We start from the raw sequence: 27,176 nt of genomic DNA, 5'->3' as shown, positions 1-27,176 counted from the left end.
ATAATTTTTTTTATGACTTTAAGAAGAATTGAAGTTCGAGAGTATTTGGGTGTTAATTTCTATGACCGAAGCAACTACGGTTATGAGGCCAGTTCAGTGTGTTAATTCGATTTATCACTCGTTTTAGGACTACTCGTAAGTATGGAAATTTATAAGATGCAGGATAAGTACCACAAAACGAGAGAGAATGAAAAGAAAACACTCTGGAGAAAATAATTTAGACTAAGAATGTTAATTAATAACAAACTAACACCGTTAAGCTAATTTTAGTAAATATTATTTAATCATCATATGTCCGTGTAAGCCGTATTAATACAAAGTGCAGCAAAGAATCCAAATAAGAATTTGTAAAAAAAAAAAAAAAAAAAAAAAAAAATGCCTTTCAGAATATTATTAGCTTTCCTACAGAATATTCTGTCGGAAAGCTAAAACACCTCCGATTTACGCGGTATTCGTTTTGGCTTCCATAACTCAACTCCGGAGAACTCTTCTGTTAAAAAAGATTAATAAATACGCTTTCTTTTTCGCACTTTTAACACAAAATTATTCCTTCAGTAACAGGATAGGGCCTGCCATTTTAATGTTTACTTTCCTGCACTACCACCATTTACGCTGGAGTTTATTTATTTTTTTAATTTTATTTAGGGAAAAAAAGTTTTACTTGCGGTTGATGAGCAAAAAGTGGCGCCGATATTAAGTTATTTGATTATTAAGTAATGAAAGTTATTTCAGTTATCAATATGCACGAGATCAGTAAATAATAATAGTTATGTCAAAACTCACTCTCCTCCCACTTCCGGTACGAGAATCATCTCCTACAATAATCCCCCCCCCCCTCCCAAAAAAAACAAACTAGTTATATTAAAATTTAATTATAGAATGTAATTAATTATAATTCGTTAAAAACTTCCTATTTGTTATTGAATAATACTCTGAAAATGCATCCCATTGGTATTCACTTTTGTAGCTCATTCAACGACAACTTCGTAAAGTATTTCTATTCGCATAGGAGTTCTTTATTCCTCGTAATTTCTCTTATTTTCGGATGCGAATTGAGAATGTACATGCACGATCACAGAATTGCTTTATTTTTTGGGGGGTGGTGGTGGGGGGGATTTACCCTCTGCAGTTGCTATGAGCGTCTTCCTCACCTACAGTAGCAGTACTTCCTCATGACAGCATCGTCAATACACTGAGACTGGTTTCCGTACCGATTAATGCGACTTATATCACTCATGACATCGTAAACGTCCTCATCCGGACGATGCATCACTGTCGCCTCGAAGAGTCCGCCACTAGGTTGCACGTCGATCACAACCCTTAGCTTAACGAACATCCCCGAAACCGAATCGTCACTCACAAACTTCCCGAAATAAACGCGAGAATTCGTGATTACTTTCTTGCTGGGCACCACGAGATCCGCGCGGTGGATTTTGTTCAACGTCAGACGAACGCACAGGGAGAAGTTGCCGTACTTTTCCAGAATCATGCTGTTCAAAGTGTTAAGTACTTCTGCTGCTGCCCTCCTCACTCGGGGATCGTGCAAAGGAAGGGGTTTCTCCTCCTCGCATGTACAGTAATGCTCGGGTATTCCTGCCGTCACACACGTCCTGTTTACTGGAATCGGGCCGAAAAGGCTGAGTCCACGCTTCGAAGCCACTTGACCCAGCTGATCACCGTTACTGCTGTGCTCGACAATGTCGAGCAGGGTGAAGTAAACGTCGTAAGGAGAAGTCAGTCTACCTGTGTTAATCTGTAGATTTTTCATCACGGGGTTGTCGGAACCTTTTAATGAAGGAGGAAAGTATAAGGCGAAAAGGGGCATCCTTTCTTCTATCCTCCCGACCAACGAATTTCTGATGGCGTCGAATCGGTGGCCATGGTCGGACATTAAGATAAAGACGGTGTTGTTAAAATAACGGGATTCGTAAAGCTCCCGAAGCCACGACATCAGGTCGTCATCAGCCACGCTCACTTGGCTCATGAAGTCGTGACTCAGCTCTACTAAGAAGGAAAATGCAAAGAAAGGGGTGTCTTGGTATTTCATTACAAAATGCTTCGTGTAGTTCAACTGCAGGAGATGCTTCGGACTGTGATCGTAGCACAGAACCGAACTTAGACGGTGAACTATCGAGTTTTCGACGGCCAGCCAGAAAGGTCTGAGATAATGATCGGTCGGCTGCTTCTGGAAACCTTTTCTCAGATAGTTGAACAGACCAATGTACGGCTGATCCTCGGCATACATCGTAACATAGCCGGCTTCCGAAAAGTTTTTCCAGATGCATGGCCAAATGTCGTAATATTCGTCTTTCCCTAATTCCGGTAGTTCACCAAACGGCGACTTACCGGTCAACATAGCAGCGAGATTGGGGAAAGTGTTGTCCCCAACTTTCGTCATGCCTCTGAAAAAATAAGCGCCCATAATTTCTTTAAGATATCGGTACGTCTTTGGAAGCTGGCGAATGAATCCTAACCTTGACAATGAGTCGATGCCCAGAATTAAAACATTGGTCTTTTGTGTCTGAGATGGCGTCGACGGCCTGGCTATTTTACGCACGTGGGCGTGAATTTTGCTGTAAAATGACACGCCGGCGAAGTTATAGCAGGACACGAGCACAAAGTCGGTGTTTAGGATGGCCCCTTCTACTGGCAGAGGCTTCGCTTTGTCATACACGACGTTGTCATCGCTAGCATTGGAGCGATAGATCTCGCGGTAAGAGCAAGACAAGGAATCCAAGGAATAGTGAGATTCATGCACTGCTGACTTATTAAACCTTAGGCGACCGCTATCGTCTATGAAGGTGTAATAGTTCTGCCTCGTCTTACATCGGATGGGTTTGGGTGGAACGACGTATTTCAGGACGGAGGGATCGAAGGGACTGATCCGAGGAAGCTGGCATGCCTGCTTAGAATCTGTTGGCTCCTCTTTCTCGATGTCGTAGAACTCGCGAGTTATAAGAGTCCTGGAGTACAGCTGCCTCCTGTGGAGAAGTGACAACAACATTAAGGTACTGGTTATTATCCATAGAAAAATCTTCTTTAGGTTAATTCTGGGGGTCATATCGTGATCATCACCATCCGGTCAGTCGTATGACGCCTATAAATAAAAAAAAAAAAAAAAAAAAAAAAAAAAACGTTGAATTAGTAAGTCAAAACGTGCTGAAATGCTGTTGACAATATTTGTTAATAAACCATTAAAAGCCCAGCATATTGTTGGCTGACTAGGGGCATTACGAATTTAAATCGTATGTCATGGACCTTTCCCCCTTCCCCCCCCGCATTCATCTTTCACTAATGAGGAAGATCTTCCTTTTACCTATTAGGCCTAGTGGCCTGTTACGATTCTAAACCGGAAATCCCACGGAATAGGTAGGTCAGTCCTTATTCCCGGAGTGTCCTATGTCTGTAGATGCGCATTTTCCCCGTGAGATGCCCCTAACGAGGAAGATAAATTTTCTTATATCAAGTACAACTTGAGATAATTGCAAATGTCACTCTGATAATGCAAGCACATTCCCTTGCAAATGTATATTCCCGTGCTGCACTCCACTTCTCCCTGAAATTCCCGATCTTTTCTGAACAAAACCACTTTTCTAACTGGTGTATTCAAGCATGCGTGTATACTACACGTGACAGCTTTGAAGCTAATTTGTGGGTTCAGGTCAAAGTCGACCGAGCGGATAACATCACCGTTCTGCATCTTGTAAGTTGTGGGCTTGGATGTCTGCGATTGTCTTTACGGGGAGATGGATTTAATCTCCGGAGCGAAACCAGCAAATGATTACTACCCTGCTTATCGGATTGGACGGAAAAGTTTCCTGTTTGATCTTTAACGCGGGATTTCCCTGTTATTTAACCCTTGGCCCAACTGCGGTATTAATACTAATCAACTGCTGGCTAACCGTTTTTTGTGGGTTGATTCGAATTTCTAATAAGAAACACTGTTCAGTGAAAATGAGATGCTAAGTAAGACAAAATGATTCATAGCCAAATCCGCGAATTTCGCGGATTTGGCTGTGAATCATTTACTGATTGGAAAATCTGAACTGTTGTTCATTTCACTTAACGATGAAAGTAATTTTATGATAGCAGGCACAATCAAGAAGTTCGTAGACTGATTGTTCCCCATAAACATGTTCTTATTCAAATCGCTTTTTAAATAACTGCATCCTGCTACCCTCCTCATCGTCCTCACTGATGAAAATAGTTTTGCTTTCGAAGTTGGATTCAGTTTGGGAAGAAAGCCTCTCTGGTGAGCATGAAAGATGCACACGTGTAATGTGCGCGCGCTTGCGATGAAGATGTTTATTGCAGAATTGTTGCTGACCACAGAAGAAATCCCATCCTACAGAAAACAATACCTAACCTCCCTTCACACCTAAGACATGTTAAACATGTAATGTTAATTGTAGCAAACATCCGCCTAGTTGATTCATTATTTTAGATCGCAATTTAAATATTTACGTGTGCAGACTCAAATCTTGTGTCATTTAAATGTGCAGAGACGGCGAGCCATCTCTAGAGGTTGCTACTGTGACCCAACGAAAACATTATATTTGATGAGTATCTTTCTTACTTACTTGGTGCAGTCTTGAGGAGCATAAACGGGGAACAATAGCATATCGTGCCATCTCCATACCCTCACTCATAACTAAATTTATTAGTGTGCCTGCTTCGATCAGTAACAGACGAGTCAAAATTATCAAAAGAAATAGCAGCATCTGTTCGGAAAGAGTCACTTCGGCTGATTCTTTTAAAACGTTCTCCACGTGGAATGATGCAAAAGATCTTTCGTTGTTTCGGATAGCTTGACCCACTCTTATTGGAGTGTATTAGGCGCCTCCTCGAACTTACGTGGGTATATATACTGGCATATTGTAATGTCTTTCGCCAAAGCTAATAAGAAAACGAGGAACGCGCTGGAAAATGAACTTGTTGGGGACTTCTCTTCATGCTATCCGTTCTTTTCGTGTAACGCTACGCTGTTAACGGAAAAACATTTCTACAAGCAGGTTTTTCTCCCTTCAAACACGGGTCCGCGAGGTATTAGCTTTTCACGTGGCCCATTCATAAAAATTACCATCCACTGCAAAGTCGATTAAAAACAGTCGTGTTGAGGAACCGATTAAGTAGCTCCACTTCACTGAATTTAGGAATAAGTGAAACACATCGCCCCAACTGAAAGAGGCGTTTCCCATTTACTAGTAGTATTGTGCAAAAACGTGATCGTACAAATCATTTTCAGTCTCTATTCCTTCCCCCCCCCCCCCTCCTGTAATACAACGAATATGTCTCAGCTGTTACTGAGACATGCTCTGCATGGCAACAGTCGTTTCTGGTTACGTCAAGGGCGAATAACGCAGCTGTTAGGAGCAGCTCGTAATGAAATGCTGGACTCAAGGTTAATTCAAGGATGCAAAACACAACTTAAGTGGTTCGAGTCGGTTTTGAATTCAGGTCGTTCGAGTAAGTTAACAAAAGAAAAACGATGGCTTAGTTAAGAATAATGTAACTAAACAAAAGTTCTGATAAATGTCCACTGGTTAAATATGAACAAACTGCCTCGCTCACCTGCATACGCTATTCAGCATCTCCCACAACAACTCTCACTTAGACCTTAGCAACGCTAAGAAAATTCAGTACATTTAAGTTTTGGTTTTAAGTTGGAATTGCGTCAAAGACATGCAATTATGATATGAGGGGATCTGTATTGTCTGTTCGGCGCGCGTGCACCCCTTGGCTGGTAGTTTTGGCTGACGAAAACAGTCGCGTCCGTATGAAACCCACCCTCTCTCCATTAGATGTAAAACCCCTCTGAGATAATCTCTTAGTTGTAGTCGTGCGTGGCACACTTAGAGCAAACAAAGGATTTCGAGACATTCACTGAACTAATGTTATTGAACATATCCGAAGTGCAGTTTATAAATCAAGGTAGAAACGTTTTGTGAATTCTCGTATGTTGCGTTTTCGCCCATAAATATTTTAAAAACAATCTTACAGAAAACACGCCTCCTTCCGATGTCGTTGTACACAAGGAGTTAAAACAAATGCCACATGTGACAATAATGTCGAGTTACTCGTTATTATGACAACTACACAATACATGTTGCAATTATTTTAAGGTCACTATTTAATGATTCATTGTAATAAATCTTATTCATAAAAAATGGCTGTCCATATTATTAATTATGATTGAAACGAGATGAATGTCGTGTGGCCGCAGTTCAGTTTCAACCAAACACGCGGATTTAAAATTTATACGCATAAACATATGGGTATTGTCGCGCTAGATCATTTACTAAATTTTCATTCAACGATTGGTAATGAAAAATGTACATGACATATAATTAAAATATAGTAGACATCAGGGGCGGATCGTGCGTAGGCACTGCGGAACTGCAGCACCCCCAATTTTTCTCGATACATAAATATATTTATTAATATTTGCTTGTAATATTTAATTTTATCATCAACAATCCTATACAATTCTCTTATTTTGTATAAAAATAATAAAAATCCATCTTGTAGCACTTAGGAGGGCGAGGGACGCTAGCAGCACTGTGTTTACCACAGTTGTCATATTGCTACGCGCGCAAGCCTATGCACGTCATAGTGTGATGCGAGCTATTAGCGTAATGCGGCACTGTCCTTCGCGCAGTTCCACTGTTGTTTATATACAGTTTGCGCCAGTAGTAGAGTGTTCGTAGTGCTTATCGTGTTTACTCCGTCTCTTTAAATATTTGGACATTACAATTAAAGACATAACATTTGTTATAGTTTTTCATTTTTAACATTATTGGGGTTATGATAATGGATTTTATTTATAAGTAATTTTGAATTATACCACACTGTATAATTTTATTAATAATAAACGATATTTTTTCATGTTTAATTTTTTTTAAATTTTTACCATAATTTTGATATTTTATCCAAACACGTATACATTGTACTTACAGCGTGTATGTATATTTCGAAAGTTGCAGCCCCCCCCCCACGATTTCAAGCCACGAGCCGCCACTGATAAATATCTCTGAAACTTATCACTTAAAATTTCTACACTTAGTAAAGCATAAGTTTTTTTTTTCATGATAATTCTGATAAAAGATTGTAAACCTATAACAAACATTCATGCGGAAAGGCTACGGGTTAAATGGTCAGAAAGGAACCCTTCCTAGGAACTAAACGTGATACGATTAAGCAATTTCAATAGACAGAATGGCGGTCGTACACTGGCCGATGCAATTCATCTGCGCGTCCCAGCAAAAGCAAATGCAGCAACTGGGGATCGGGTAGAGACGCTGCCTGTTCTGTAAACAAAAGAGAAACAGAAAAATCTCACCTCAGGAATTGAGAAGTAATCTTTCTCCGTGCTGTGTTGATTAATCAGTCAGTTCTTTTATATGAGTTATTAAAGTTATACCTTCATTACTTTATAACTTACTCGATCTGTGTTTCCAAATATTTATCTATTGCGTATTTTTATAATACGCAATAAAGAAAAATAGCGCACTAATATTTAAAATAAAAAACACGTGAAGCTGTTCTGTAGTAGACACGAGGCACTCTAATTGTGGCCACGTGTGCATGAAGCCATTTAACACGTAGCTCTAGACTATTTTATCGATAAAAAGGCAATAAACAGAATCCCCAAATATTGTCTCAGCTTGCAAACACCAAATTGTTATGATAAGAATTAAAACCAATAGGCGCTTTGATCTATTCTGAAAACAACAACTCAAACAAATAAATTGGTTTATAGCGTATTTCGCAATTTTCTTGCGTCACTGCATGTAGTGTAATGAAGATTTTGTCAATCTTATTTCCTGCCACCCAGTATTTCCTGTTTTGTATTTCTTTAAATAATTCATTTGATACTGCCTATCACTTGCATTCCATACAAAATTTGCAAACTTTTGCAGACCAAAAAGGAAGGAAGGAAGGAAGTAGGGTGGGGAGGAGACAAATGTCCCATAATGCTCACTGGAGGTTTTATTAGTTATCATTAATTTTGTAAATTTTTTCCCCACTAAGTCTTTCAGTACAAGTGGGGAAAAATCATTACTTATTTTTTTTTTAGCGAAGTTAACGGCGTGCGCTATTTTTAATCGAGTGTTTATGAAGAATATTCGCCGACTCTGAAAGTTAAAGCGGTGGTGATATGAGCGTGTATTCGTTTATTTTCTCTAGAAGTGTTTTAATACCTGAAAATCAGAACTGTGCTCTGCATTGTCTTCTTGTTTATGCTTGCACACACATTTGGTATCAGCGGGAACTTCTGGTGTCTCGATGGGACATAAATATTCGAATAGGCACGATATTCAGAAACTCGTAGGAGAGAGAGAGAATGTTTCATCTGCCAGTGTTCTCTCTTCTATCAATATCCAAGATAACAGTGATAAGTTCTATTTCGGAGTCTATCGATCTTTCTGCTCCTCTGCATACACCGTTCGTAAGGCGCAGAATTTAAACGGCCTTGGATCATTCGCTGCACGTGGAAAACAGTAACTTGGTATTCACCTTCGTTGCCTATTTTGTCTTCATTCTAACCGACTGTTGGTACTGAAAATGTCACAAGAAACCAGCAAACGATTCGACGTAAAGTTCAAAACAAGAGAAGGTGCAAAACTTCCTCAAACGACGTGGGTAGTCTTATTTTGCTTTCTGTAACTACAAAAGTGAAGATCACACTTCTTGATTACACGAGTTTTCGGTGCACTTATTTAATTCTAGCTGTAATTTGCCGTAATCTTCGACCCAGCCGGCTGTGGGTGCGAATCCTGTAGTGAATGTTTGTAAAATGTCTTTAGATAGATGATTTTCATCGTCCGGTGTGATACCACCACCCCACTTACGGGAAGTCTAGAAGGGCTTGGACAAATTCTGTTTGGCCTCTATGGTACCCTAACTATTAGTCTAACCACTGCACTAAAATGTACGAGAGGTTTAAAGCCTCTCGGGATGGATTCGTGGTTTAATAAATTAATTATTAGTGGTATCTGGGTCATTTTGAACAAGATCAAGATAAGTTAAGGAATCTTGACGTCATTGGCTGATAAGAAGATAACGTCATTGTGCGTGACGTCATGAGTTTGTAATGTTAGGAATTTCCCTGGGGGCATATGTGTCAGTGACATCAGTTTCTTGCGATTTGGTTTGCATATGGAATTATGGGTGATGGTAGAGATAAGGATTCATGTTGTGATTGGTGGTGCGCTTCTGACAAGATTAAGATAAGAAAAGGAATCGTGACGTGGGTGTGTGTTGTTATGAGATGTAGATAAGTGACCTAATTTGTTAGTTGTAAATAAGTGAAATTATTTTTTTGAATGGAAAGGGAGATATATTAGTGGATAAGGAGTCGCGTCGTGATTGGTGGGACCCTTCTGACAAGATCAAGATAAGATAAGGAATCGTGACATGGATGTTTATTATTATAGATATTGGAATGTTTGGAATTTTGCTTGGGCCCTCGTGTGTCAGTGACATCACGTGGCGTGTTCGGTTCGCATATGGCATTGTGGGTGTATTTTAGAGATAAGAATCGTGACGTTATGTGTTTGAAAATTTCTGGGGAACATATGTCTCTCTGTGATATCACATGGGGTTTTGGTTTGGCTATGGAATTGTGGGCGATGTTTTTGAGATAAGATATCTTGGAATTTTCCCAGGGTGACACACATCCATCCTTGTTGTCATGTTTTGTGTTTGGTTGTCTATAGATGGGTGTACTAATTTTCCAATACATTTTGGGGTATTTCTTTCCTGTTAAAGGGTGGAAATTCTTAGAGTAGAGTCGTGATGGTGACCGTGTTTTGGGTTTTCTGAATAATTTAATTATATGCTAATGTCACTCACACACACACACACACACACACTAGATATGAAAAGTCGCTAATGTATCCATGTTGATACTCTAATATGTTCCCTCTGATTATTCTTATGAAAAAAAAATTCCAATACATTTTGGGGTATTTCTTTCCTGTTAATGGGTGGGAATTCTTAGAATATATTCGTGATGGTGGCTGTGTTTAGGCTTTTCTGAATAATTTAATTAAACGCTGGTGTCCCTCAAACATACACTTTTTTTTGCTCCGATGTTGTCACTATCAGTTGTAGGTGACATCACTAAAAGATTATTGGCAAATGACAACATCTTTTTCGACTTTACATTATATTGTTTACAAATGTTTGGGTATTGGTGTTTGTTTTAGTTTATCGTGAAGAGAAAAACCAAACGGCATTTTTAAAAAATAAATAAAAAATAGACGAGACTTAAAGGCTTACAAAAACATTTTTTGTATGTATTCTAAAAATTCTAATAATAATTTAAATTACTTACAGTTTTCCAGAATGATTCTTCTTAATGCAAATAGATATTCCAAAATAGTTGAATTTTTATCCACACCACAACACACAAAAACACAATCTTGAAAGAACGAAATTTCTGTAATAACCTGAAAAGCTATTTGACTTTTGTTCCTTAGATTTTCTGTCTGTTTGGTATACTGTTAATTCCTTAGCATTGGGTGGGGGAACATTGCAGGGAAGACCTCTGTTACCTTCTCGACAACCTTTTCACTTCCACCACCTAATGCTATTTTTCCCCATCCCAACAATTTTGGACGTATGAGTGAGAGAAATATTCACATGGTCTAACAACAAAAACACTTTTTGAGGATAAAATACTTAACATAATAAGGACAAATAATATAGAATACCCTTCGAGCCACAGAGATAAGATTTGCCCTATGATGTCTCAAAGTAAGATAATCTCACATCAACATCATGTTAGAAACATGTCCGTGAATCATCTGCATGAAAGTTTCACTTAGGAAGGAACGGTCAGGGTTAAGGGTCAGGTAAACAGTACTATATAAGGAAAAACAAACGAGTCGAGTGTCTTTGCAGTTATGGCAATTCATTCATCCAGTGCAGCTATCATATTCTGTTGTGGTGTTTTGTATCAAGGAAAGTAAAGTAAAATACTGGGTGAGCCACAAAAGTCATTGAAATTTTCTTTCTTCGGGAAAATAGCATGAAACAAACTCTTCACCTAAAAGGATGGAAACCGATTATTATTTCAGATGACATGTACATTGTAATGGAGTTATGTTAAATCCCGGATTTACAATGCAATCCAATATAACGCCGTTTAATTTCCTGTACAACTAAACTGGGACGATGTAAATTTTATCAGAATGTTTCGTATTCCGTAAATCTCCCCTTTCTTCCTGTGTTTTTCTTATTTATCGCCTTTTTTTCCTGTACATTTTTGATAATTCAGAACTGGCGAATTGAGTGATTATTGGGATGGTATGAAACAGACAAGATTTAGCTGCCGCGCCTCTTGCTGTTGCGAAAAGCTTTTTTTTTTAAATGCTTGTCTGCAGTCATTTCCTTGATTGACAAAATGGCATCCTGCTTGCGCTCTGATCATTTTGCCTCCATTGTTGAGCACGTTCAAGCGCTGCAATTTGGAAAGCTCACAGCACGAGTACTATAAATTTGGGATGGACAGAAACAGCATAAGAGGTATAAAGCAATTGAAGGAAATGTTTCTTCTTCGAGTGCAGCACCGGTGTATTTGCGTAATAATGATTTTGCAAAACTGTGAAGTGTTCCCCAGCGCAGTGAATAAATTATGCCGTTCCACGAATGGAGAGACTAATTCACGTCGTGCTTTAAGATGGCTCGTGTAAATAAACTTACCGGTAACAGCCGCAACGTGGAAAACGGCATGCTTCCCGTTATCATCGAGTCGTCCTCTTCTCGCGTGTCCTACTTTAGTAACATAAACGTGCTTCGTGCGTTCTCGGCTCTCCCTCTCGCTGACAGAAGGTGCTCCCTTGAATTGTCATCAAGAAATTATCGAGCTTCACGGCACGAACGTTTTGAAAAAAGTTTCCTGATTCTGTTCGGAGCAGACTTTTAGTTTGAAACCAGGCGACTCCCGTCGAGAAGATCCTCATTTCCAAGTACGGAAAACGTAATCTTTTATAAGTTTTGAATTGATGCCAAAACGGATTGGCTGCGAGGTGTGTTTTGTTCTGTTAATTGAGCGCTTCAGAATTCTGACCGGTGAACCTGTTCTGCGGGTGGAAAAATCCCCGCACAAGCATTTTATACAAATTGCTGAGGAGATCTCCGACAGAACCGGCTTGAAGTTTTCATTTACGGTTCAGCCCTATAGAAAGGAATTTCAAGAATACGCAAGAAAGATTCTTTTGCTGTTTTGGAATCGTTTTCATTGAAAGGGGGAGGGGAGGGGTTACGCTCCGATGTGTTATCATGGAACATTAAGACGTATTATGTCTGTTCCATGTGGTTCCCGACAAGTTTATCTTGCCGTTAAAGGACAAAAGCAAAGCAATAAAAAAATTCCTTGCCGTCTTTAGAATCTCATTTAGCTTCAGCGGGAAGAAGTCCAAGAAATTAAAATCTCTGAGAAGTTTTTGTTAAGTTAAGAAACTAATTATAGACATTTTCATTAATATAATCGAAGCATTTTTCCAGGAATATTACAACCGATAGTTTTTAGTAGTTTCCATTGATTCATTTGCTGCCATTAGATTCTACTGTGGCAACGTTGTTTGTGAAACGCTTATAAGTTAGCTTGAGGAGGGAAAAAGAAGCCGTGTTGATTGACAAAGAACTTGTTTCTCAGATTTTGAACGTTTTGGATTGCCTTTTTTTTTATAGATAAAAGGAATGGGGAGGGGGAGGAATAATAGCTGACGTCATATTCTCCGAATATTTAAAGTTTTTTTTTTTTTTTTTAAATCAAGAAGGAATAACAAGAATGGCATAATATGGAAACGCTGCGACATCGTTAATCGAAAGATACGATACCACCCCTAGCGCAACACAAATTGAGTAACGCTATAATATTGGAATTTCTTTGGAATCAGGTTTGTCGTCTAAATCGGAAGAACATTTCGTTCTTTACGTGGTTACTCTGATAGTTAAAAGAAAACAGTTTGTTTTACGGCGGATGTGGTTTTCAAATGAATCCAGCAGAATATTATACTGAACTAGCCCTGCATGAAGAATTCGTGAAATAGGAACGAAAAATAAGTCTATCAATATTTCATAATATTTGCAAAATCGACTTACTGAATATGCAAAATAAGTGGAACCAGTTGATTCGAACCAGCTTTCGTCGTAGACTCCATTGTTCCCGCCTCAAAAACAAGCCATTCATCCTCTTACAACGTTATATTATGCGTGCCGACCGCACAGATGAGCCACTCGACAATTCAGGCTACGGCACACGCCTTCTTCCCAGAGCTTTATATCATCGAGCCGAGAGCGCTAATATAATAATGTTATTGAGTCGCTAATGTCAGGGTGGTTTCCATTTCGGCTCCGAACTCCCATTGGCCTTGATCCACCAGCGAACGTATTCTTTCCGGATCGCTGTGAGTACAACGAAACTTTTCGACAGACGTATTTTACCGAGGAAAGTGTTTACACGGAAAATTACCGAACACATTAAAAACGCAGACGGATGGCTGATATTTGGTGGCGTTTTGATTAAACTTTTAACAAATTTGGTTGGAATTTATCTACAGCCATTTGTGCTTTATATTCAAGGTTTTTATTTTATTTTTATGGAGGAGGGTAGGTATAGTGTTGTGATAAGAAATGCTATGCAGCTGTTCATTACGAATACTTTTTGTTCGGTTACGATATCAAAATAAGTTCATTATTATGATATCAACATGCGAGTTCATCCCCCGCTTCAAAAAAAAAAAAAAAAAAAAAAAAAAAACTTCGTGATTCCTGTTTTTTTTTCTCTCTTTCTTCCAAATACATAACTTTGTTTTTTCCTTCCAGGCCAGTTAAATACTTGTATTTAAATATTTTATGCCACTTTAAATTGGTGCCACGCATTTTCTTTGATTTTATTCTGCTCAAAAAATGTAAGTCAGTGTTGCTTGGAAATAGTGATGCGTGTTACGAAAAAAAAAGTTGATATTTTTTAGAGTACGGTTCCTGCTTGTTTAATCCTAAATTGCTACTGCATTAGATGCGCTTTAGGTTTACTTGGGAAGGGATCGCCAAATTCTGTAGTGAATGCGAGAATACAGGATGGCGAAAGTAAAGCTTTTTTTTTTTTTTTTTGTCTGTAAATTGCGTGTGTTCGCAAGGCCGATTTGCATGTACGCGGGATTAAAAACCAGTTTCCGGTAGGGGGAGAAAAAGCTGCTATGCTACATCCGTATAAGATTGGTTAACTCACCTTCAAAGGAAACAAAACATATAAAGATTCTTCTCATCATGATGAGAATCAAAATGAGGCCTTTTCAACTGAAGGGCGCAATGTAACGTCGTTCTTCCAATTGTGGTACGGAGGCGTTTAGCGAAATAAAATAAAAAAAAGTTCATTCTATTAATTTCCACGTATTAACATAGCAACTTCCGTTACATCAAACAGCAAAGTTTAGGAAAGGAATTCCTAAGCCAGAAAGGGAACGAAAGAAAGAGCTATTCCTAAATGAACGGATGATTTTTTTTTTAAAGCAAACTAAGTTGGAAGGGAGTTTAGATGAAACTGGCAAGAATTATAGTTTCTCCCGAAGTAACGGACAATCCCTTTTGATACGTCAAGCAGCAAACTCGTTCTAGCCAAACGGTGTGAACTCGAAAGTGATGAACTTTCAGTTCTCAAGGAAAAGGAAGAGAGAAAAATTTCCGGAGAAAAATCGGGAACTTCAAAATTATCTTTGTATTCCGAAGAATTAGAAAAAGGAACTAATCTGGCAAAGAAGACATGAAAGAGGAAATAATTTACTCGAGAAAGGTTTCTCATAAATTAATTTTTGTGTGTGTTTTCAAGGAAACTTGAAAACACACACAAGAAGAGAAACAGTTTGCGTTAATTAATTATATTGCAATGTTGAGAGAGGAAGAAACTACTTCATAAATTCCAAGTTAATTTCCTTTTGTGTTCTCTTCAAATCCTGTGATCTTGAAAAGAAATCGTGAGCGATGTTTATTTTCTTTAGGTATGATTGTTAAGTCCGTGAGTCCGTTTTCTCTTCAGAATGAACTTTTGTTATAATGCACATTTGTACGCGCTTGAGAGGCCTTTTTTTATACCCCCCCCATGCATTACCTAAATATACACGAGTCTTATTTGTTTGCAAAATATATATTAATTTTAAGTTTGTCTTCCACTCAGTCACTTTAACATACTTATTTTTATAACAATATCCCGGGTCTGAATCCGTGTTATTAAACACAAATTCAGAATCCGATTTCCAGAATGGTTTATTAAAGTAAATAAATGGAATGCTAAGGAGGACGAATGACAGTTTGCTAAAATATTAAGTGAGCCCAGTGCCAAACCGGATCAAACGGTTTTGAAATGCCGCGCGGGACCAAGCAAGTTTCTCGTACTTTTTCTAGTTTTGTGGGTATTAGGATTTTTTTTTCATTTTTCTTCGCGTTTTCCTATCTTTCAAACATAAAATAAAGGAAAATATCAGTTATAATAACCTAAGATTTAAAATTTTTTTTTTTTTTTGCTTTTCAAAAGAAAATCAAAAACAAGTCAAAAAGAAAAAAAAAAAGCGTCTTGAAGTTTTTTGTTTGCTTTATTGCTTGCAATATTAGATTAATGAGCACTATTTTTTTATTAATTTACGAAGTGCACTTTCTTATCTTTTTATCAATTGTCAGCCATCGTTTATTTCACCCCCCCTCCCTCTTCTGACATGGAAGATTAGGATTTGGTGGTAAAGAAAAATATTTCTCATGAAGAGAAGTATCAAAGACAAGATTAGCATCGCGACATTTTAGGGCTACTGTGACAGCGGCAGCTACTTTAAAACTCGCTCCGTTTGATAAATTTCAAATGTTCTCTTTTGCCAGAATCCGCTGTGAAAAAAGAACTCTTTTTAAAGAACTAGTATTTTTTATTTTATTTTATTTTTTGCAATTCATTGTAATTTACAGCAACGCGCACCCCACTGAGACTGACGGCATTAAATATTTCGGAACCGGGCCTGCATCCCTCTCCAGCCTCTTTTCGAATTCCTTCTCGAGATGTGTGCTGTGTTGTAACCACGAAAACGTTGGATTGTTCTATACTGCTAGTCAGCCCTGTTTCCGTGAGAGTTTTATCAAATTCAGAGTTGTATTTGGCAGCTGAAGTATGAAAATGTTAGGGTAAGCATTGGTGAATATTTTTTTCTTGTCTTGAGGTCAGTAGATTGTGCTATCATGCGAAGGTAAGTCGGTAAATTACTGTAGTTAATTTTATCAGCATCTGAAAGCCTATAAGCAGTGGTGTAACTAGAGCTTTTGTCCCCCGGGGCGGTCCCTGAGTTTGCCGCCTCTCTCAATACACACCAAAAATACTACAAAAAGTCAAAACGACCTATAGGGAAATAAATTAAAACACTGTTTATTTTTTAAGTAAAACTTTAATTTCAATATTCTAAAATGTTATTTTTCCTGCTTTTCTGTTAGCAAAATCGTCGATGACATTGGCGAAGTCTATTTCATAGTAATGTAGGTAATTCTTAATCAGTTTCATTTAGAAAAACTCCTCCCACAACTAGCAAATCTTACAGCAATTGTGAGGAAAATTCGCAGGAGTATTACAATATTTGGAAATGAGTTCTCGACACTATATTTTAGAATTAACTGCGAAAGTTCAAAAAGGTTCAAAGTGCCGCTCGGGGCGGATCGCCCCCCTCCCTAGCTACGCCTCTGCCTATAAGAATTCATTTCCACTGTTTTTGAGATTTCCTACTCGGATAAACTTATATTTCCAGGCTTTCTGTATAATGCGAACAGATGATGCCGTCGTTCTTATTCCATGTTAGACATTCGTAATGTTCTCCTCCAGAGTAAGAATGCCTTTTTTTGGTTTATTGCTCAAGACTTTTTGGTTACAATTTCGTGACAGTCTTCCAAATCATTCCAGTTAAAGTCGGTTAATGGCTGTAGCAGTTCTGCTTCTGAACTGTAGGATTTCGTGTATCTAATGAACATTATTCCTGGGGTGCCGTTCACAACTGCCTTTGGCCTTGCAGATTTGTGATCTGTGGCTGACTGTTTATAATCGAAGTCAGCACTTATGTTGTCGCACGTTGTAAGAGTGGGTCTACTTTCAACAGACTGTTTTTATTTACTTTGCTGATTTTACGAAAATTTGATTCATTGAAGTTAACACGATGATCTAACAACCTGCTGGAGCACATTTTTTTCTCAGAACTGGCATAATGCAATTACACACGCACATCGCCTGCTTTTCTTCCGCAGGTGTCTTCTGTGGCGAGCATATGGAGGAAACCATAAAATGAGGGAAAGCTTATCGGTTGACGTTAGCACTTAGCCTCGTATTGGACGTATTTCTTTGGAGTAGATGTTGTCAACAACTTCTCTAAAAAATAACGAATATGCGTGGATTAACGTTCACTGCTGGTTATTGTACTAAAATTAAGTTTTCTACAAAGCGTTTACTGCACCCTTAGTCACTCCTCTTCTGCTCATGACGAGCTTAGCTTCTCGGAAGTAACCTTCGAAATTAAATAAGCTGTTTAAATTTCTTACAAAGTGCGGAAAAGATGCGAAATCCGTTTTCCCTACGCCTTTTAATACATAAATGCTCCATCCGTTAAAGAGTATGCTAACTATTCGTGTACAATCTGCAAGCAACAGGCTGTAAACCCCACCGTAGGAATGGGATGTTTCAGTTTGTTCACCTTTTTGGCGCAGAATGAAGTTCAGTATCCGTGAGCATAGTTTTCAGAATCGTAGCCAGTTCAACGCTACACTCATACTAACGTATTATAAATTGTTTACTACTTTTCGTACGTCAATACACGCGCGCGCGCACACACACACACTGACATCCCAGTCATCCGGTAGCAAAGGAAAATTTAAAAATATTACATCGTTACTACTTTTACCTATACTTATCCTTTAATTTCTTAAGATTTTTGAGATGCGCTAAATGGGAATGGACAGGTCTCAATGTACGTAACATGCAGCGATAACTTACGTTTTCTGTTAATTAATAGTCTGGTGTCGTCCGAATGGAAAGAAGACGCCGCGTGTAGTTTCATATAATAACAGTGGAAACAGAGACATTTGCGGTCTGAGCCGGCCCAGATGCAACTGAACAAGAATAATCGGTTCCTATTGACGTGTCATCACTGCGGTAACTTGAGGCTGTGAATATGAAATAACACCCACTTGTCTCAGGTTGCTCGAAGGACCACCTAGGGATAGTTTTCTTACCGGATGACACCTTTTCCCCATTGTGTGTATGTTAGCGTTTCTCAGTGGACGGTCTCGCGAGTCCAGAAGGAACTCGAGAAGGTTTAAGAAAACAAGCGTTGCTATGAGGATTGCAAAGAGAGTGCGCTACGCCTGAGTTTCTTCCGTATAGAATATAAGAAGTTCAAATAACATAATAATTCACTTTTTAAAATTAACTAAATGATTCACCCTTTTTACCCAAAAGAGGGTCCACATAATTTTAACATCCTGATCCACTGTAATGCTATAAAAGAAAGTGACTACTTCGGTTATATACACACGTTTCTGGCACTCGCGTAAACAGATTTCCCACTTTAAATACACATAAAGCAAGGAGAGTGTATTTTATTACACGAACAACTATCGAGTAGCTTTTTCTCCAGCTCAGCACACTTCACATCACGAGCAGTCAACTGGTCGCTTTCGTAGAGCTGCAGATTTTGTTTCAGTTATGACTTCACGGCCGGCCCAGCGACAGCACTCACTTGCCACGTGCTTAGCGGCAATTATTAATTCATTAAATGCGCCTCATACTAAAAAAAAAAAAAAATTACGGTATTATCAGCTTAAGCACTAATGCCCGAAAATCTTAAAGGCTGCGATCAGCACGGCACCATTTTAATTGACGCTAATGATGTTTTCGTCTTGTTGTTGTCGTGGATTAGGTCCTTTCCAACTCGCTGCTAGTTGGAAAGGACCTAACCCCCCTCCCCCCCAATCCTTTGTTCTATCCACTTATTTTAGTAGCCAATATTTTTCCGTTCTAAATAAATCATCTTTCCATTTCTCTGTGTATCCATTTACGTCGTAAATATCTAGTTCTTTTCTGATGTCTTCATTTCTTATACGGTCCAACTTTGTGCATTCTTTAATTGCTCTTAAAAATCTCATTTCTGCAGCTTGTATTTTACTTTCATCTTTTTTTTTAACGGTCCATATTTTTTTTGAACCATATAATAGAGGGGGAGTGACCATTACTTTGAAAAATTTGAGTTTCTTTTTTTTTTTTTATTCAGTGTCGTTTTAATTATTTTTTCCCCAAGATTTATTTATTTTTTCATCTCTGTTTGTCTTTTTGATATATTGTTATGCGGCCTCAATAATTAAACTCCGTCCCCTGTTCGGTTATTTTATGTTCTGTGATGTATTCAAGTTCATTAATGATGGTAAGTCACGATTGAGTGTGTACACAGTTACGGACCTCTTTTGCTAAAATTCTTTTGAAATGCGGTACCAATAAGCAATAAATGAAACGCACGTGCATATAATTCGATGTCAGTGCAGCGCAAGAAACTAACGATCGCACAGACCGCTTAAAAGATAACCCATGACCTCGACTCGCTCGCCTTTTATCAGATTCATCTGGACTGTTACGAAGCGTGTAACATCGAATTGAGTGCAGATGAAATGGCCGAATATCGGGTCGCATAAGTTCGAATCCATATAAAACGAAAAGCACAACAGAGAACTCCATAAAAAAATATAATAATTAAAATGAGTGGAAAAACAGCATACGAGCTGAATGACAAGTATTCAGCAGTTTCAACAAATATCAGAAAGAAAAGAAAGGAATTAAAATCGGACTATTTGAACGAAAAGATTGGAATACATCAAAATATGTTGTTTGTGGGGAGGGGACGCATGTGTGGTAGTTTTTGGCGCAATCGGAAGAATGTCGCGATATTTGCTTTTATAGTGGAAAGACCAGATTTCGAATAACATCGATGATGAGAGGAACCTTCACAGAGACTTCAAGTGAGGATGGCTTAGCAGGTCTCATTTAAGATATAAATAACCACAACTGTTTTGTTGCTTTTGTAATAAACACAGTCGCATCCGCCATAATCCCAAACGGAATAACCCCCTGAAGTAGAACATTCACAGAAAACAGTAAATTGAGAAGTAGGTTCTTTCCTTAATACGCTGCATATTAAGATTATGAAGTGTTCTTATAAATGTTTGAAACATTTACGCTTCAAAAAATAATAAATAATAAGAAAGTGGCGTACGCTACGCAGTTTTTTTAATGCAACTGCGAGAGTTCACACATCTGCTACAGAACACGAGAGAGTTTTCTCGTCATTTTGATACATCATGCATTATTTAAGTCTTGTTTTTCGTTTACTAGGTAACGACTTCATGATGAAGTCTTCATCATTAAAAAATTTTTTTTCATTGCTGAAACGTCTTAAGTTTTGTCATTCGGTGACCACTCCATTTATTTAAATCTTGAAGCAGCTTAGAAAAAGTTCATTGTAGAGAAGACATTCATATCAGCACGCGATGTTTGCCAAAAAGTGTCAGCAGGAAGCAGATAATTTCGACTCCAGACCAAGGCTTTTAACTTGTTATAAAAACCATTACTGTTCGAATGTTTTTGTTGGAAGATCAACTGGCCTTGTATATCAACTCTAGAGTGTCCGTACTTCAGGCGCCGTAGAGACGACCTCTGGTTAGGTAGGTTTGGATTCGAATTCCATCTGGGACGCGCAACACCGTTATAAGGATTTAACAGTTGAAGATGAATTGAACTGGTCTCCTTTGCGCTGGCAGAATCTTTCACCCCTACAAACGGTCAGAATTACCACACAGAAAAAATATCCATTCAGCTGGCATACGAGTAAACACCTCATCCTACTAAATTAAGGTTACTTGAAAATAAAGGATGCTTGCAAAGCCACGGAAAAGACCAAAGAAGATATTTAATCCTCCACAGGAGAGGTCGCAAAACTTATAGCACATCAGTGCCTGCACGTGGTTAGGAAGATATGTTTTGATCAACTTGCGGTGATTGGCCTTCGAAAAACTCGTTACGGGAAAAGACTAAGAATAACGTAGACGAAAAGGAGAACGAGAAGTTGGTTCGAAAAGTCCGATGTGTTTGTATAATCACACCCTCAAAAAAGAATTCTGACAGCCGAATATTTTACAAAACCGCCGGTCTACCTTTTCACCGCATTTACAAATGGCCCTCTCTCCTTTGGAGAGACCTCCGCTAAATTCTCAGGAATGGTCGTAGATATTTTCGTCCGTTGAGTTGGGAGTGGTTTCGCTCTCAAACGATGTTGCAAGTCTCCTCTCGGAGATACTCTAATTGTCGTATTGAGAATACGTGCTTGTCATGCTAACCTTTTAAAAGCATTTCTTGAAACTGCCACCGCAGTTTTCCCAATGTCACAACAAGGAATCCTATTATGATGACAGAAGTACCCACAAGTCACTTCCACCGCACTTCAAGAGATAAGACAAAACACTGCTAAATAGCATATAAGGATCATCTTAATTCTTTATAAAGTCCCATCTTGACCTTTGTGCAAGGATCTGATCGCTTAGTTTCTTTAGAGATGTACAAGGAGGGGTGGAAATAAACCAGAGGCAAGTGACCAAGTTTGCGCCGGATCTATTGGGTGCTGTTTATGAGGATAGATTGAAGACTTGTGGGTTACAGAAATTGGCGGATATGATAGAGACAATGAAGTCAATGAAAGGTTGTGTATACAATGGTGTCCAAAACCTATTTCTGAAGATTACAACCACAAATTCAGAAGAATCGGCTTGTATAAATTTGTATAATTGATGATTTACACTCAATCCACCAACTACCACGAAGCCTAACTACACCAACGCCATATACCACCGCCACTAGTATTTTCACAGACAATCACAAACATCCATGCCCACGGCGGGATTAGAACCTGCAGCCTTTTAGCTGGAGAGCGGATAAGCTAACCACTCGACCAACCAGGCCAGCTATGACTGGTGAATGGTATTGCAACGATGTAGGATTTCATTTTTTATGTATAACAATGCCACACCACATCGTACACGAGCAGTGGAAATACTTCTGAGACCGAGGATATTAATCGAATCGAGTGGCCAGCACGCTCCCCAGATCCCTGCCCTATAAAACACGTTTTGGACGCAATATGCAACGCTGCTCAAAATTCCACTCCAGAAAACTCACGAGACCTTATCCTTGCTCTAAAGGAGGAGTGCGCCAGTTTGTCTCAACAACCCCTGAATCACTTGGTGCTAAGTATGGTACGACGTTGTGAGAGCTGAACCCTAGTTCTGGGTGGACATTCTGAAATGTGTCTCCGCATTCTTTTTCTGTAAGCACATGAATTTCTTCACTACATCCTTAGGAAATTTTATAAGTTTTGCAAAAAAAACGTATTGCAATATAATTTATTAGTATGCTGGCAATAAATTTATGTCTACATTTGGCTGTAGTCATGAAAATGCTTTCATACAAGTAAAAATATAGTTTGTCCTTGTCGTTTGGGCCGTAAAAGTGTCGATACAACCAGTGTAGGATGGACAGATGAAATATTTCAGTAAATGACTAGAATGGGGAGAACTACTGGTCATCCCTAGAGATTAAGAAATTGTTCAGTTAGCAAGCGCGTGAGGGTTAGATTTTTTGCTTAGAGGTGGTGAATGAGTACAGTGGTTTTCCACTGTCAATTGTGAGCGCTGTGTTGGTGAATGAGTTCAAACTGACAGGTATTGTGCAAATAAAGGTTGGCTTTCGGAATATTTGTGGCATCCCGAAGAATGCTATTGAAAGCACATTGCATTCCTGACTTTAAAGCATGGATGGTGGAAGTATGAAAGGATTTTTCGTGTTATGAAACCATTGGTTTCATCAATACTTGCATTAACGGAGAGGTCTTTCGCGTTTAACGGGGCACTTAGGTAATGGCACGGCGCAAGGTCAAAACTGTTTTAACAAGACAATGTTGTGTGACAGGAGACTTTCGAGGATAAGGTCGTGCCTCCGATAGATTGGCCAGCTCAGAACTCCGATAAAACCTGAATGAACACTTGCAGCATGAAACTATGACGTGAGAGCGATTGTATCCGGAGACTGATATCACGTGCAGATCTCAAGAGCGACTTGGGTAGAAAATGGAGGATAATTTCCCAGAAACTGTACAAAAGTACACGAGAGAGAGAGAGACGCCTGAATGAAATGCTGTGATAAAAACCGTAAGTGGAACTGCACATGCAATATTTTCATCTTGGTTTGTACCTCCTGAGTACCTACTGCTTTTTTTTTTTTTTTTTTTTTTTTTTTTGCAATATGTAATGGTTAAAAATCTGATACAATATCGTTCCAGGCCACCTAATTCTGAATCTTACCCAATATGAACATCTTGTAGGTTGAGTTAATAATGTGACACAAATTTTTATATGATACGAACCAAACATGCGGATCAAAAAATAAAAATTGAGAACACCCACTCCATAAATTTTAGAAAAATTATGAATACCAGACTAAATTGTCCAGCGATTGCTTTGAATTTTTGAAAGTTTGGATTTTATTTTTCTGCAGCATTAATCACGTCTTATTTCCCGAACGAAAGTTAGTTAAAAAACTAAACAAAACTTAAATTTATTGTTTATAAAAATAAACGGAGTGTTGTAATTATGTTAGAATAGGCAATGCAGAGGTATTACTTGGTATGCCATCATATAACAACCCACGTTGACGTGAAACATTCAAAAGATTGGGAAATGTTACGGTGTATATGACTCATTTCGTCGTGATATCATCAGTCGTTCTAGTAATGGCCCGTGACAAAAGAATGAGTTAACTGCATTTTCCCTAAAGGCAGTTTTTTTATACTTACTGCTTAATTTAAAAAAAAAAAATAATTAAATCACGGTTAGCATTTCTGTTTTCATTAACAGTGTTTTGGTTGCTTGCGCAAAAAAAAAAAAAAAAAAGTGCATTTAAAACCGAAATCCAATGGCGAAATTGTGAGTACCCTTCACTGAAAATGTTCAGCGAACAGAATAACAGAGCATCTGTTTTCTCATGCGCAATCTTAATGGTAGCGGTTCTTTTTGAAGCATTAACCAAACGCAGTTTTAGTTTAGCTTTCTTTGAGTGTGCTTGAGATCTCCCGAATGTTACTCCGTTCACCCACGCATTTTAATGTGCAGACATGAATCGCAGCGGTAATTTTACAGCGCACGACGCGGTATATCTGAGAGATACATTCATTACTAGTATGTGCTAAAATGCAAAAAAATAAAGAAAAAGCACTGCAAACATGACGGTACAAATTAAGTGAATATTAAATCCAACATTATTTCATAGCCGAATATATAGAAACTAAAAGTTTCGGCGAATGCAAGCATAAGCAGTGCCTTATGGACAACTCTTAGTAAAGGTGGAACAAGCTCCAGACATCTTTCCTTAGTATTTTCCATAAATGTAAAGCACATCTTCTAGAGGACTCGTATGATAAATAAGCCTTTGGCTCTCTATATCAGTAATACATGATGGTTTAGTTATTTTCAGTTACAATCTAAAAATTATTGAAATAAAGAAATATAAAGAATAAAAAACTTTTGTTACAAAATAACGCAAACATCGATAATGAAAGAAAATAAAACTAAACAAATGTATTTAACATTAATCAATCAGAATCTTCTATAGTTGGATTTACAAAACTGTCATAACAGTCATCGCAAACAATATTGCTATGCTGAAGGCATAAATACTTTTTACAATGCTTGCAAAAATATTTTGATAAGCGACTCGTTTTGGATGCATAGCACATAAAACATCTTTTTCTCTTTTGTCGAGGGAGCCGTATCTATGTCGTCATTAGAATTTCCTTAAGAGTGTGTCTAAAATTGATGGAGTTTCAGGTGTAAAGACCTATTCACACCTGCAGAGATTTCTGAACGCCTTTTTATTTGTTCTGACACTAACTGCATTACGAGATTTCTTATAAATATTCTGCGCCGTATTTTCAATTGTGGTTCAATAAATGAATAATCTGAGCATTTATTCCTACAATATTCAAAATTGTGTAGAATATAACCATAGGCCATCTTCTGGTGTTCCTGGCTACATGATATGCACCATCATTTTGTCCACAATGTCAACTCCTGTCTTAGTTTGATTGTAATATTCTATTATATCAGGCTTTTGGAAATCTAAATTCACGGTGTTATCAAAGCGCATACTTGAAACTAAAATTAAATTTTTTTCCCTTTTTTGGTTTATGAGATACAAGTGTGCAATCTGCACCAAAAGCAAATATGATGGATTTTTCAGAACCTATTTTTAGGAGACATCAATTCAGGCGGGGTTTATTCTTACGAACAGTACCTACATATGAAAGTCGTTTCTTTTTCAAGTCAGCGATAAGATTTATATCAGTGAACCAATTATCGGCTGTAATGTTACATCCTGAAGAGTAAATGGGTTCTGCAAATCTCTTGATTACGTCTACTGGTTTATTACTAAGCAAGTATGGTCTTTCGGGCTGCTTACCTGCATATATTTTAAGATTTCCTGCGTAAAATACTTTCGAATCGACCATAGCAAAATTTTTTATTCCGTATTTACAATTCTTTGATGGAATACAGTACAGTAACGAGGGTATGAAGCGCCTGTGGCAAGTGTCTAACTTGCGCTCCCCCCCCCAACCCAAAAATGAAAAGAAATTTAAATGTAACAAGTTAAATTTTACTAAATGCAATATGTTAAATACTTATTAACCCCATCAAAATGAGTTGCAGAGTGTTGCAGAATTTGTGGGTCTAAAACAGCGCATTGCCGAAATTTAAAAATACAATATAAAATAGCGGACTTTTATATTTATTTATTTATTTTTAACATTTTGTGCCCCAAATCTAGTTGCGCCCGTGGTGGCGGGCTCCTCTTTTGCCACGCCCTCGTTACGGCACTGATGGAATATATTGTCTAACCTCACATTTGCCTCTAAATCTAGGTAACATTTCGTCTATTGTTACATTCTGTCCCATAGAGTAGCAAAATTTACAATTTTCTACAAATAGTGAGAAAAGGCCTCTCATAGCCGCTAATTTGTCAACTTTCAGGCGTTCTAAGCGGGTAAGTTTGTCACCAAACCTGATACAATTGTGAATAAATCTAAATCTCCGTAAAGTCATCGTAAGTCTAAAAAGTCCAATCCCACTACCATCTGTAGCCCATAAATCCTGCAAATTTAGCCGATTGTTGTGATGTAAACCAGCTAGATATAAGAGGCCTAAAAATACTTTCAATTCTGTTTTGTCTATTCGTTTAGCATCTCTTTCTCTTGAATACCGGTTCGAAATAGAATCTATGTATTTATTTGTATATAGCACCTGTGATAAAGCAGTTTCAAGTTCTGTCTTAGCTTTTTTTTTTCTTTTTTTTTGCGTTTGGCCGAACTAACGGAAGCTGACGCAAAATATTCTGCGGCTGTTTTCTAATTTGTTTTCTTATTGAATTTTCCCTCCATTTTGATGCTTTATCCTTTCCAAGAAAATAATCTTCATTCGTGTTTAATTCATGTTCACTTTCTTCACTAGAAATATCTTGTTCGGTATCCGAATCTTCTGTACGAACTTTCACATAATCATCATCTTCTAAATCACTTTCACTTCCGCATTCGAATCTATCATTCTCATCATCGAACTCCAGCAACATTCGCCGAATCTCTTCAACATCTGATGGATTATCCAATTGATATACACGTATTTTTCCAGCCATTTTCAGCGGTAAATAAAACAACTAAACCAGTGCTATACTGACATCCGAGCTATACTGGTATCTCTCCGATACAATTTACTGTCAAATATCACAAACCTTTACAAAAAACGTGTTCAAAAAAAAAAAAAAAAAAACATTGCGGAATATCACTCGTAACATACGCACGCGCAGCTAGTCATGACTTGCAACCTATACAATAAAATATCTATGTCAATTAGCAAGTATCTGCCGGGACCTCAGCAGGGTCAAATATCACAAATCTTTGCATAACACGTGTTAAGCCAAACTGACAGCAACAAAAGTGTGAAATAGCACTCGTAATATACTCACGCGCAGCTACTCATGATCTTCAACCTATACAATAGATAGGTTAAAG

General features: G+C 38.1%; 2 protein-coding genes across 4 annotated transcripts in view; one reads left to right on the top strand and one right to left on the bottom strand.

Moving 5' to 3' along the window:
• The window catches only part of LOC150102902 (uncharacterized), a 646,700-nt gene that overhangs the window by 230,428 nt on the left and 389,096 nt on the right, over positions 1–27,176 (top strand). The window lies entirely within an intron of this gene.
• Positions 1,148–26,737, bottom strand: LOC150102903 (uncharacterized). Its single transcript, XM_090397949.1, has 2 exons — positions 26,484–26,737; positions 1,148–2,981 (listed from the first exon to the last, which is right to left on the bottom strand). Exons 1-2 carry the CDS (start codon positions 26,735–26,737, stop codon positions 1,148–1,150), a joined length of 2,088 nt encoding a protein of 695 aa, XP_090254075.1.

Source organism: Typopeltis vanoorti, chromosome 9, assembly GCF_054136105.1.
Source record: "Typopeltis vanoorti isolate ZY-2024b chromosome 9, IOZ_Tvanoo_1.0, whole genome shotgun sequence".
Taxonomy (NCBI): Eukaryota; Metazoa; Arthropoda; class Arachnida; order Uropygi; family Thelyphonidae; genus Typopeltis; species Typopeltis vanoorti.
The sequence above is the reverse complement of the archived record's forward strand: the minus strand, read 5'-3'. Positions and strand labels throughout refer to the sequence as shown.

Bases quoted from the DNA above. Each gene is read 5' to 3' on its own strand.
- LOC150102903 (XM_090397949.1), bottom strand. From the start codon at position 26,737: ATGTTGCTGGAGTTCGATGATGAGAATGATAGATTCGAATGCGGAAGT. The intron at 2,982-26,483 runs GTTAGTTCGGCC...ACTTCTCCACAG, and splicing joins AATATTTTGCGTCAGCTTCC to GAGGCAGCTGTACTCCAGGA.